The sequence below is a fragment of the Peromyscus californicus genome, unplaced genomic scaffold, assembly GCF_007827085.1.
Source record: "Peromyscus californicus insignis strain IS unplaced genomic scaffold, ASM782708v3 Scaffold_9__1_contigs__length_137607984, whole genome shotgun sequence".
NCBI lineage: Eukaryota > Metazoa > Chordata > Mammalia > Rodentia > Cricetidae > Peromyscus > Peromyscus californicus.
The window spans coordinates 12,988,446-13,002,479 of record NW_026294617.1 but is presented as its reverse complement, the minus strand read 5'-3'; the positions used below and the strand labels follow the sequence as shown (position 1 = coordinate 13,002,479).

The 14,034-nt window shown below is 44.8% G+C and overlaps 1 protein-coding gene across 2 annotated transcripts in view; it reads right to left on the bottom strand.

Annotated features, from left to right (window-relative positions):
* Positions 1-14,034, bottom strand: part of Usp13 (ubiquitin specific peptidase 13) — a 123,465-nt gene that overhangs the window by 77,870 nt on the left and 31,561 nt on the right. Inside the window, exons 3-4 of one of the 2 annotated variants that reach the window (XM_052730068.1) lie at positions 11,572-11,629; positions 6,457-6,578 (exon numbers count right to left, since the gene is read on the bottom strand). In XM_052730068.1, the coding sequence (XP_052586028.1) occupies positions 6,457-6,578; positions 11,572-11,629 (180 nt within the window). Of the gene's footprint in view, positions 1-6,456; positions 6,579-11,571; positions 11,633-14,034 lie in introns of both variants that reach the window. The other variant, XM_052730067.1, reaches the window with a different exon arrangement.

Genomic DNA, 14,034 nt, shown 5'->3' with positions numbered 1-14,034 from the left:
AGATGCCTGTCAATAAAGAATGAAAAGCCAAATGTAGGATGTTCATACAATGGAATTTTACTTGTCAATAAAAAGAAACAGGATTCCAACATATGATGCAATGTGAATAAATCTGGAAAATGTATGCTGAGTAAAAAGAGCCAATCACATTCTTTGGGGCCTCAGAAAGCTTAGTAGCATGAGTGGATAGTTAGACCTTTCAAAGTGGACACCTACTCATCTTGTCATGGATACAACCTGCAGTGAGCTATCCTGTCAACAACCATCACAATGCATCTCCCACCAGTATAACCTGCAGTGAGATATCCTGTCAACCATCACAATGCATCTCCCACCAGTATAACCTACAGTGAGCTATCCTGTCAACAACCATCACAATGCATCTCCCACCAGTATACAACCTGCAGTGATCTATCCTGTCAACAACTATAACAATGCATCTCCCGCCAGTACACAACCTGCAGTGAGATATCCTGTCAACCATCACAATGCATCTCCTGCCAGTATACAACCTGCAGTGAGATATCCTGTCAACCATCACAATGCATCTCCTGCCAGTATACAACCTGCAGTGAGCTATCCTGTCAACCATCACAATGCATCTCCCGCCAGTATACAACCTGCAGTGAGATATCCTGTCAACAACCATCACAATGTATCTCCCGCCACCTGGCAGATTCCATGCCTGGACCGGAAGTCCTGCAACCTGTGTCCTCAGCGCGGCTTCCCATTGCCAGCAGGAGCTTGTTATCCCAGCTGCCTGGCATGTGCCATCCTTCTATGCATTTTCTCCACATACCACACACACATTATTGACAAGGGTTTTGACTTACAACAGTCAGATAAAAATCTTTTTTTCTTTGAATATCTTTTCAGAAGACATCCAACCAATTTTCCTCAGGCCCCTGGGGCTGCCATAACACATGGGCCTAGTGTCTTCAGAAATCATCCTTTTCATGGGACCTCAGCCAAGGTCAAGCTGATGCTCCTGTGACTACACTGAGTTCGTTCTCCTGGCGTTGATGCTGGACTGAAATGAAGAGACCTGGACTCCACCTCAAATCTCAGAGGCCTCAAATACCTGGAACTGGCTCAAACTGGCTCCTGAGAATTGACTGTTAATTTTAAAAAAATTCAGTATCCTTATATTTGTCACAATGCTATTCACAATAGTCAAGGAAAGAGAAAAAACTGAGTGCCTATCAAATGATGACCGGGGAAGAAAATGATGCTTGCGTACAATGGAATGCTGTATACCCATGACAGTGAACAAAACCCTGTCACTTGCAACAACATAGAACTGAAGATCACTACGTTGAATAAAATCAATCAACCAGGCACAGAAAGACAGTACCACATGCTCTCTAGTGTGTGTAACACTACAAAGCTAATCCCATTAACTTTAGCAGTCTGGTGGTTACCTGGAGCTGGAGAGAGGACTGAGACAGAAGATGAAGGTTGGTTACTGAGTACGAGGTTGGCTATATAAGGGAATTCGGGGTACTCATACACAGCGCAGACTTCACACATAATAAAGGATTCTGAATGTTTTCATCATAAAGATGTTAAGTGCTTGAGAGGACAGATATGTTTTGTATAATATTAGAGGAACCAGCCTCAATATTATACATCCCAGGGGCTCAGGAGAGAGAACTACTAATGGCAAGGACTATTTTCGGGAAAAATGAACCTCAGCACACCGAGCTCTAGTCCATTCACTTTAATTCTCCCCATCGTCTCTTACTTTACAGTTATATATCCCCCAAAAATCACAATCGTCCCCTCCACCCAGGATACCCAGCTTGAATTTCCTCAGGCAGTGATTGTCTGCTATCAGGATAAAATGGAGGGGTGATAAGAATCACAAAGAGGGGCAATAGTTGTTAATTACCATTTGCAACCCAAAGGGGAAGTGACTAATGAATTAACTAAAGGCTAAATTCAGGTAATATCTAAGGAGAGGGATCTTATGTGCACAACTATAATCTTAAATGTGTTTGGTAAAAAATGTTAAAAATCTGTAAGTTGCTAGTGTAAGGATTCTGTCCTTAATTACATCATCAGCCTGCGATGGCATCCCAGCCTAAAAAGTGGGTGGTCCCTCTGTGAGTCTCTCTCTTCCCTTTCCACTCCTTCCTTCCGTCTGGACCTCCTTCTTCTCTTTCCGCTCTCTCTCTCTCTCTCTCTCTCTCTCTCTCTCTCTCTCTCTCTCTCTCTCTCTGCCCCCCCTCCTTCTCTCCCTCTCTCTTCTCCCTCTCTCTCTCTCTCTCTCTCTCTCTCTCTCTCTCTCTCTCTCCCCCTCTCTCCCTCTCTCTTCTCCCTCTCTCTCCCTCTCTTTCCCTCTCCCTCCCTCCCAATAAAGCTCTAAAAAGGAATCACCATGGCCTGTGATTCCTCCTCCAGCACTCTCCCCCATCGGCATGGCCGCTGCAGGTGGCAGCCAGCCTCAAGGAGCAGCAGCGCCCTTTAACCAACAGCTAGGTCAATGGGAGAAAATAGAACGGTCTTCTTTTTTCCTTTGGTTCCTATCTGTCCAAGCTGTCTGCCATTTTTCTGCAGGGTGGGGGAAAGTGTGCTCAGTCTCTAGGCAATCTGTGTACAGGTAGATGCCTCTGGTGATAGTTAAAGGGAGATCTGGAACTAGAGGTAAGATTTGGGAAAGGAGGAAGTTAAGCTTAATTGGCACATCCGTCAGGCCTTCTCAAACGGGTAGCCTGGATGCTTAAGTCTGTTCTTAGAGAGTACAGAGGTATCTCTGATAAGGTACTTTCCTCCATCCATGGATGGACCTGACCGGATGCTGCCAATGATGATAATTACAGGGAGGCTTGAACTGGGAGTTCTGGCTGAACATAGCTGCTAGCACACAGGTTATCTAAATATTCCTAGAAGTGGTTAGGTAAGGAGTTAGAGGTCTAAAGTCAGTAAGGCTGTAAGAAGGAATGTCTTAATGTCTACCTGACCTAGGTGGTGTCCCCTTGTGGAATTTACCTTAAGTCAGGAGAATTGTATGTGGGCTGCTATCATTGTTAGTCCTTGAAAGTTGGGCGCCCACCTGGGCGGTGTCTCCTTGTGGAATTTAAGTCAGGAGACTTGCACACGGGCTGTTATCACTGTTAGTCCTCAGAAGTTGGGCAACCACCTGGGCAGTGTCTCCTTGTGGAATTTACCTTAAATCAGGAGACTCTCCTGTGGGCTGTTATCACTGTTATCCTCAGAAGTTGGGCGCCCACCTGGGCGGTGTTTCCTGTAGTCTTTGAAAGTGGCTAAGGGAGATAGCTGATTCCAGAGAAAGCCTTTCCTGAGGCTGTTCTCCAAATACCTGGAATGTGTATGTCCAGAGAGTAATCAGTCCACACTGTTAGCCCTTCTTAGGGAAAAGTCAATTGGGAAAACTATGAAGGCACACATGATTTTTCATAACAGAATACAACTGATATATAACAAGCCAAGTAACACCAAAAACTCCTTGGAATTTGGCTTCCTCTGGAGGAATTCCCTGATCCCTCCAGGTAGTGACTTTGCCATAACCAGCTGAGTTCTTATGATATATTCCTGCAGCCCGCAGCAGATATGAATCGCAGCACACAACCCAGGAGTCATGAGGACTCTGAGATGCAACACAGCCTAGGCTATGCAGCAAGGCCCTCCCTGTCTCAGAGCAGAACAAAACAAAAGGCCATCCACAGTATAATCGGCACTCTGCCCTAAGATTATGTTTTAAATATATCAAGTAGTTTGAAAAAGGAAAAAAGTAAGAAATTTTGCTAAATGACTTAATTACCCTTGAGAAGGCCACATATTCAAACTCTGATCCTTCCTCATTGCTTTACTGTAACTTTCAGTCACCTGTGCTCCTGATGTTTTTACTTCTGTGTTAGCTGGATGTGGCAACTTCCAAACAGTAGTCTTTCTTCCCAATACATCCAGGGATACCTCATTGTTGGCCTGGAATCAGCTATGGTGGGGGTCTACTGTAGCGATCACCACTCAGAGCTGTTGAACAGGACAAGCACCCTACTGCCAGATTCTAGGCTCCGGGGTACCCGCTATGAGCCCCTTCACTCAGAGGTGGTCTGCTCTCTGGTAGGACTTACAGGGTAATTCAAAGTATTCTGTGGTAACACAGACATTGAACACTCTTTTTAGACAAAGCATTTTCTTTTTAATTCAAAGTTCAAAAGAAAATCCTCAAACGCTAAAAACCTAGCAGCAAATGCATGGAAAGAAGGTGAACTAACCAGTCTTTGGTGCAGCTCAAGTCTGTGGCCAGCATCAGAGATGCAAACCCAGGCTTCCCTCTCAACCGGCCCACCTTCCGAGTTCTCTTGTTTTCCATTTTTTAAACCATTTCTTAAAAAGACATTTTATTCAAATTTTCATTTAAAGTACTTTCAAAGACTGTTATTAAGGATTTTATGTATCTTGCTAGTTTGGGATTTCTAGGGCACGTTCTTAAACCTTTCAACTTACACTCTGAATAAAGGAATGTTTTAACAGTAGTGTATGGGGATGGTTCTTCATTTGTTTTTTGAGTTTTGGGGGGGTTGGTTTGGTTTGGTGGAGTTTTGTTTGTTTGGTGTGGTGTGGTCTAGTGTGGTGTGGTTTGGTTTGGTTTGGGGTTTGGTTGTTTGTTTGAGACAGGATCTTACTCCGTAGCAATGAATTCCTAGCAATCCACCTGCTTCAGCTTCCCCAGTGCGGGATTACAAGCATGACTCACTGGGCCTGGTTTGGGGCTTTTTCTTAATATTTACATTTTTCACATAAAAAGGTGAATGAATGAAAATTTTTCATGACATTTATTCACAATATGCTCTTTACTTCCTTCTCCATAGCAAAACCAGAGTTTTATTGAACTGGAACATAAGAACTCTCAGCATTGGGGCTGGACAGATGGCTCAGGGTTAAGGTTCAATACCCAGCACCCAGAAGGCAGCTCACAACTGTCTGTAAATCCAGTTCCAGGGGATCTGATACCTTTACACAGACACACAGGCAAAACCCCAATATGCATAAAATAAAAATAAAAGAACTCTCAGCATTAGAGACACAAGTGTTGGTACACTTCAGGTTAAGACCGTTTTATCCACTAATGTATTTTATTCCTGGTAACAGTCATGAGTCAGCATGGGAAATCCGAGAAAGCGACAGTCATTCATTTCCACAAGCCTCACTGAACACCTCATGCGAAAAAGGATGCCTTACATTTAGTAAGTGGGAGGGCTGCAGCAGCTAGATGCACAATGCTCTTAATTCTATGGTCTTAAATTTAGCTATATGATAGATTAGAAGAAAATAGGTTACGTTAGAAACTTTGTCCCTCTGAACATGGAAACTCTAAGCACAAGCATCCCCTTTTGGCAGGAGCAGCTGAGCAGATGGTTCTCGCTGGTCAGGGTCTGTCGAAGGTTCTGGTGGAGTTTGAAGAGGGGAAAATGAACTGGCATGTTTAAATGGAACCCACCTTGTCTCATTGCTATCTGGGGCCAGGCTACAGAAAACAGGTATCTGTGCACACAGTGAAGAAGGAGGAGGAGAGAGTGCTGGAAGCCACACAGGAAGCAAGGGAGGAGAAGCAAGGACATCTTGGGTCACAGAAGCCCTGTGACCTCTCTGAGGACTCCAGAATCAAATACAACAGGCAGCTTGCCCATCCTGCCACCAACCCAGCACCCAGTTCCTCCAGGAAAAGTAAGACCCTTCCATGAAACTGACTCTGAGAAAAGAAAACAGGAAAAAGGAAGGGAGTGGGGGGGCGGGCAGGGGCTCACTACCCAAACTAGGAGACAGCCATCTTGGTTCCCGGAGGGGCGAAGCTGAGGTGAGCGTGTCTTCCCCAGGCTCTCAGGATGTGAGAGCAGCTGGTTCTTTCTATAACTGTGCTGCTGCTGTTCCAGCAGGCAAACTCTTCTAATTTTTCAAACAAAATCTCACATGGACGGGCAGCATAAAAACCTAACAGACACATTGTCATCCCTCCGACCGAAACATAGTCCCTCTCCAGCTGTCCCAGCACCTGTGAGGTGCATTCTGTGACAATCCCAGCAACAGACCGGCCAAGACATAGGAGCCAGCCCAGCCTCGTGGGCAATGAATACCAAATAGAGGTGGCAGAGTGGTGTGGGCCAGCAATAAGGAAAGGCCACTCTGTGGACCTCGGAGGAGACAGATACTCCTGTCCATACTCTGTCTTTATTTACTTATTTGGGGTTTTTGCTTTTTGAGACAGGTCTTATTATGTGGCCCTGGGTGGCCTTGAACTCGCTATTTAGCTCAGGGTAGCCTCCATCCCATCCTTAGTGCTGGGATCATAATCATATGCTCCACTTTATCCTCCTCTTCCTCTGGACTAGCCTTCCCCACCCCACCTCCATACACAACATACAGCCACGTACACACACACACACACACACACACACACACACACACACAGCCACGTACATACTCACTGACCAAGGCTGGCAACTCCTCGATGTTTGGAAGGGCTATTTCATAATGGTCTGGGAATATAACAAGTTTGGCTTCATCTTCATATTCATAATCATCACTATTTAAATCGTCATCCAAATCTAGATCTGAGGAAAGAATGAAAACAAAAGGAAGTGAGGAGAGGGTAGGCCATGCCAAGGCAGCTCTCACAGGGAATCCACAGGCTTAAAACACTAAGGACAGGATCTGACCCTGACAGAACCGACCATCCTCCTGCCCCACACCAGGAGAAGCAGGCCCTCCCATCTTTCCTAAGAGGTGTATACTTGTTTATCAATGACTGGGTCACATCATAAAGCCTCACAGAGTGGGCACACGTGCTCAAATCTGAATTTATAGGCTTTAAAGGAACAGATGCTTCCACTATGAATTTAGGGCCATAATTTCACTAGAACAAAGAAAACAAATTGTACGTGTGTGTGTGTGTGTGTGTGTGTGTGTGTGTGTGTGTGTGTGTAGGCCAAAGGTCAGGTATCATTCCTCAGGAGCCATCCATCTTGTATTTTGAGAGAAGGTCTCCCACTAGCATGAAGCTCACTGATGCAGTGAGACTGGGTGGCCAGTGAGCCCTAGAAATCTGCTGTTTTGGCCTTCCCAGTGCCGGCTTTACAAGCATATACCACCGCATCCATTTTGGAGGGAGGGTATCTGGGGACTTTCCTAACTGAGCCATTTCCCCTGCCCAAATGCACGTGGGTCTGAGAGTGGGTAAAGCTGGCTCTAACGCTGGCCTACACATTTAACACAACTTTAAGTGAGTCACAAACGCTAACCTCAGAACTTCTGTCATGTTCATCGTGAAAAGGGTAGCACTCCCCTTCAAAGGAGAGAAATGAGACACAGTAGAGAGGAGACCCAGCCCAAGGTAGGTTCCAATAAACAGTAGCTGTAACTTAGAAACCCACCCCATCTCCATCATTGCCTCTCCCTTCTCTCTGTTCTCCCCATCGGAACCCATCATGTGAGAAGTCCTATTATCCTAGGGCCTAGAAAATTCTCTAAGTAGAACAGGCCTCTCTGACCCATCCTCTGCCAGGCCACCCTTGTGCTTAGTTCATCGCTGGTAAAGGTTAGGTGACAGCTCAGGGGAATGTCTGGTCGTAATATTTACATGGACAGCACAGCCTTGCCCTCAGGGCTGCCAGCATCCCAGGTCCTGTTTGTGTGTTTATATGTTTGGGACTATGGTGATGGAAAACAGTCAAGTGATGTTCCACTCACACGCAAAGCCACACAAACAAATGGACTCTGTTGACAGAAGGAAACTGCTGGGCTGCACTACAGCAGGAACCTAAGAACCAAGGATCTAAATTCTATTACCACCATTAACGAAACGCTGCCCTACTTCTGTCCTGCCTTTCACTCTCAAAAGCAGGACCATTCTAAGCAAAAAATAAGACACAGCAAAAATATAACCCGAACATAATAAAAGACTCTAAATCTTAAGATTCAGAAACACCAAAATAAAGACCCCAATGTTACAAATTGCTCACTTAACAAAAGGCAGTTTCAAAGGAGAATCTAATAGTTTAAGAAACAACTCAAAAAACTTACTTAAAGGGAAAAATTCAAACAAAAAGGACCAGAAGTATCCAAAATTTCAGATATTTTTATTTTCTGTTTGTTTTATTTTTAAATATTTGCAAATATTGGGACCTAAGATAAAACAATAAATTCTTTTGTTTCATACACATTTAAAAACAATAGTGTGCCTGCATCTGATTGTAGCCCATCTGTGGTGGTTTGAAAGAAAATGGCCCCAAAAGGGAGTGGCACTATTAGGAGGTGTGGCCTTGTTGGAGGAAGTGTGTCACTGTGGGGCTGAGCTTTGAGGTCTCATAAATGCTCAAGCCACGCCTATTGTCTCAGTTCACTTCCTGTTGACTGTGGATCAAGATGTAGAACTCTCAGCTCCTTCTCCAGCACCATGTCTGCCTGCATGCTACCATGTCCTACCATGACAATAATGAACTAAACCTCTGAACTGTAAGCCACTCAATTAAATATTTCCTTTATGAGCATTACTGTGGTCAAGGTGCCTCTTGAGAGCAATAGGAATCCTAACTAAGACACTGTGTCATAAAAGATTGAGGCTCCACCATCTGTAACAAAAATTAGAACCAAAATGTTCAATGAGAAACATGGCCAGTTCAGTACTACAGTAGAAGTATGGAAATGTTTACTCTGTATAACAATGGAAGTAAATAGCCTGGGACCCTCAAGGCAAAGGCAACTTTGGATTACTCCCATGTACAAAAATTGGAAAGGAAGGAAGGAAACTGAGCAAACAAAAATTTCAAATGAGTTGCTCCACTTCATGCTCCTTTATTATTAATATATTATTCACACAGCAGTTTTAAGGAGCAGAGTATAAATCTTGGGCTTTTGTGAATAGACTCCATACACACAAGATATTACCCATTTCTTTCCTATAGAGAACACAGTCACTTAATGCTACTTCAAACATTATCTGGACTGAATAAATAAAGTGAAGGAAAAAGTCCTGCTCTAGTATTTACTAAGAGTGTAACTCTGAGTGAGTTACCTACTGGTCAGTCAAGTAGATTCCACAGAATCAGGTCTTCAGGAACCTCAGGTCAGGTCTGAGATGCTCTAGAGCCACCATAGGTGACTGCCTACACCACCATTCCTAACAAATAATACCAGGAGCCTCCACACACACCCCAGGGTGGTCCAACTCTGAAGCAAAGCTGACATAAGCTTCAGAAAGACCATGGTGTCACATAGGGCTCTTGTGTGTCCCCTGGGTGTGGAGAAGACAGGGACTTCATGTGCCTCTACAAAGTTAAACTCAGAGAAAGAGGACAGGTATTATCTACCTCCCTCATCCCAGGCCCTATGTCTTGGTGTCCCGAAGCCTCTTTGACAGCATATACTACACAGAACACCCACAGCTGTTAAAGATGCTTCAGGATGCCAATACAATGCTATGCTCAAGAAACGAAAACATCAAAAGGGGTATGACTGTTACACAGGTAACCAACCACTCCTAATTGGATTAGAGGGCTACTCTACAGGAGGGAATCCATGCCTGCTACTATAAAGTTGGCTTAAAATACATATACACATGGTTGGGCAGATCATAGGCCATATAGGGGAACTGAATATTATTGCTTAGCTAGCCTAACACACAATCGAGCTGCCTACTAAATACATCTGTTTACACCCATAGACAAGTGCTACTCTCAGACTTAGTCAAGAGACGCTTCTCTTTCCAGTGAATGGTGAAGATGTAGAGACTCGTGGCTCTATGTGGTAATGAAAACACATGACAGAAGACTGCTCAGCCCTAGACAAGACATTTATAGCCTATCCACCAGAGCTCAGGGAACACTGCAGAAGGCAAAGCAATAAGAACACAAGAGCGAGAGAGAGAGAGAGAAAGAGAGAGAGAGAGAGAGAGAAGAGCTATGAAGTACCATCTTTGGGGCATGGCACAGCCATTGCAATCACACATTCCCAGCAGCTCTGGATGCTTGCACTAGATCTGCACAAGAACGGGACCATCCAGCGCTCCTGTGAGCTTCAGAAAAGCCTTCCATTTTCTGAGTTGTGGACGGCTGAGGAAGCACAAATTGCAGCTTGTAGCAAAGGCCCCACTGAAATGGACAGCAACAAGGCCTCAGAGGCTGCCTTTCCATTCGTTTTTAAAACTGTGACTTGACAGTAACCGTAGCAATCGAAATAATCGCTAGAAAAATAAAGCCTCAAAATCCTTCAACACCATGGTTGCAAGCAAAGAAGTCAGCTAACTCTTTCATGCAAGCCAAGAAAATGTTTCGTTTTGTTGTTTTGTTTTAAAAAGCTGAACACAGTGGCCCACACCAGTGACCCTAAGACATGGGTGACAGAGGTGGGAGAGTCAGAGGCCATGGTCAGCGTCTACTGCGGTGAGTCTGAGAGCAGCCTGGACTACACAAGACCCTGTCTCAAAAAACTGAAACCACAGTAACAACAGAGTCAAACTGTTTAATGACTTCCACCTCCACAAAGTCATGCTGACGTCATGTGACTGGCAAACAGTCACACTCCTGATAACAGTGGCAGGCGCTGGGAGACCAGTCACTCAAGCACTTCACCCTTTCAGTCCTGGAGCTCCTTTTATTAGGTTGTTTTCCGGTGGCTTGGTTGGTTGTCTGGCTGGTAGGTGGGGGCTGAGGCACAGGGTGAGCTATGCAAAGGAAAAGTGAAGGAAAGCTGCTCCAGAGAATCTTGAGGTGACTCTCCTCAAGAAAACCACAAGCTGGAGAGCTGGAAAGAAGACATAGCCTGGGTGGCACACAGTGTTGAGGACCAAGCCAAGAAGCAGACCTAGCTTCACGGCTGCTTCACAGGCTTCACGTCTCAATAGTTAACGTGTCTTTGTGTGTGTGGTGAATGTATGTCTGTGTGTGTGTGTGAGCGCATGTGCATACATGTTTGCACATGCAAGGTGAAGGCCAGAGGTTGTCAGTAGTCATTTGCGTAAGCAAGACTAGCTCTTCTTAGTGAAGAATAGCACACAACACTACCAATCATTGTTGCAGGCAAGAACTACTGATGGGTGCTAAAATTAGTAGGCCAACCCAATAGGTGATACCTTTGGGACGTTCCTGTGTGTACATTTTATTATGTGTAGTTGTATGCGGCTGAAATCCCTGTGCTGGGGAGACAGAGACATGAGCATCCCTAGGGCATGTTGACAGCTAGTCTAACTGAATTGCTGAGCTCTAGGTTCAGTGAGAGTCCCTGTCCCAAAACATATGATGGAGAGCGATAGACTCAACCACCAGACTACGTGGAGCAGGGTGAGGAGATAATACAGAAAGAGAGACAGAACAAGACAGAAAGAGAGACACAGACAGGAGGCACACAGAAAGACCGGAAGCAGGACTGTAATTCCTCTCTGGCTGCCATAATTGCTTCAAAGCCTGGGACTCCATGCTCAAAGCACACTTCACTGCTAGGGAAATAGAAAGTGAAGGCAATGTTTAACCCAGCATACCTCATCCCTACACCAGAGACCACAAGACAGAGAAAGACAGAATATAGCATGCACACTATTGATAACTGTGTTACCTAAAAATAACTTGGAATTCCTCCTTTTGGGTAAGGCTCCAGCTGATGCTGCTCTTACCTTCTGAAAAGAAAACAACAGATCATTAAAACATAATCCATAAAACAGTTTGCTAACAAAATATGTGACCCAGAGGTTCCCAGTTGAAGCCAAGAGGAAACTGGACCCCGATCCTTGCAGAGGGGTGGAGGACCATTCTTTTGTCCCCATGGCTATTTTCAGAGTTATAAAGCGATACCTCTTGAAAAGGGAGGTACAAACCAGAGATGGAGAGGAAGCGGATGCTTGAACTTCAGTGGTCAGTGCTCCCTCCTGGAGTCCACGCTGAAGGACAGACAGACGTGAGCCACATATCCCCTTGCCAACACAGAGACCCTCAGTCCTTGGCCCTGGGTGTGCTCAACACTAACTGTTCAAAGATTTACTAACTGTTGATACACAGTCACTGATAGTCTGATCGTCTGAAAATGTAAATCGACCCATCTAAATGGTGTTTGGAGGACCACCAGAGGGCCAGCTGCCACGTCCAGCTTCACGTGAGGTCCGCCATTGGTGGGAGTCTGCAGCAGTGAGTGAGTTCCCATCTCATGGCTGGACAGTAGCAGTCAAATATGATTATAATAATTTTCTTTCACTCATCTATTTTCATACCATACGTCTTCTTGACTATTAGAGAAGAATACAGATTCATTATCTGCAGGCCTACCCCCATTAGAGAAGAATACAGATTCATTATCTGCAGGCCTACCCCCAGCACCTCTCCACACAGTCACATGCATCAAGGTCATGCTGTGCACTCAGTATTTCTTTGTTTTCTCCTTACTTGTCTTAGGAGTTCTAAGTCAAGTTTCCCACATTTTATTATTTGCTACTAAAAGCCAGCTCATCTTTGTACAATTCTCATATTGTTTTAATAGCTTCTACTATGGGTTCAAAGTTCTCCTCATAGCAATCTCAAAACACTCAGCTCAAAAACATGGGTCTCCAAACTCTAATGCCAATGTGTGTCTTCTGTCTTAGACTCTCTCTCCTCCATGATCCCAGAACCTCTGTCCCCTCCCCACCACTCATCTTCCGAGAGAGAGAGAGAGAGAGAGAGAGAGAGAGAGAGAGAGAGAGAGAGAGCAAAACCTGGACCAAAGACTCACTTCACAATCCCAGGGGTCACTAATCTCTACAGAGACTGAAGACTCTTGTCTCTACAGACTTCCGTGGTGTGTTCTTCCATCTCTATTTCTGCATGATCGAAGAGGAAAATGAAAAAGAGGATCTACATGGAGACCAGCTGGAATATGTGTTTCTCCCTGATGGTAAGTTCAGATCTTAGACTCAGATCAGAAACATCCCCTGAGGTAGGGGGAGAACAATGGGACTTCCAACTGAAGACCTTTGCTCCTGCTCCTATGACAGGGCTCAAGCACTAAAACTCCTCCCTTAGCAAACAGCACTGCGCCTGTTTGTCAGGTTCTGTGTGACAGCAAACTGAGCACATACAGGATTCTTCTCCTGGAGAGCTCATCAACACAGAAGGTAACTGAGTGGAGGCAGAAAGTGAAGAGGTTCTGAGAAGTCCTAAGTCTAAGAGACAACATGATGTTTGTGGAGATGTTTGGTTTATCTGGAGGGAGCGGGATGATCAGGATTGATCATATAAGAAGAGCATTGGTCCTCAAATATAGAAGGTACTTAGTAATAGGGACAGATCAGTGGATGAATGGATAAATTAATAGATGGAAGGATGGATGGATGGATGGATGGATGGATGGATGGATGGATGGATGGGTGGATGGGTGGATGGATGGGTGGATGGGTGGGTGCTTGGATGGATGGATGAATGGATGGATAGATAGATAGATAGATAGATAGATAGATAGATAGATAGATAGATAGATAGATAGTAGATAGATAGATAGACAGATAGATAGACAGATAGATAAACAGATGATAGATTAACAGACAGGCAGATAGGTGGACAGATGGGTGAATGGGCAGATGGATGGAATGTTGCATGGGTGAATGAATGGATATTTTTAACTGCAGAGAATACAACAAGTAAAAGAGAAGTAAGGACAGAAGTAGAGAAAACACACTCACGTGTAGAGAACACATGTACATATGCACTAAATCATAGTACATTCCAAAACAGCTATGTGGAGAATACAAATTTGGTGCAGGAAGAAAGGGTTAAAAAGCTATGGGGCCCAGTCCTGAGCACCTTGTACTTACACTGAAGAGTTTTGGACTTTGGCCTGAAGGCATGTCAGATGCCACAGATAACAGCAGCATACATTTAGAGAGACCACAGGGAGGGCGAATATAGCCTGGCTAGGAGTGAAAGCTATAGGTTTAAAAGAAGAAAGATGGCCGGGCCGTGGTGGTGCAGGCCGTTAATCCCAGCACTCAGGAAGCAGAGGCAGGTGGATCTCTGTGAGTTCGAGGCCAACCTGGTCTACAGAGTGAGTTCC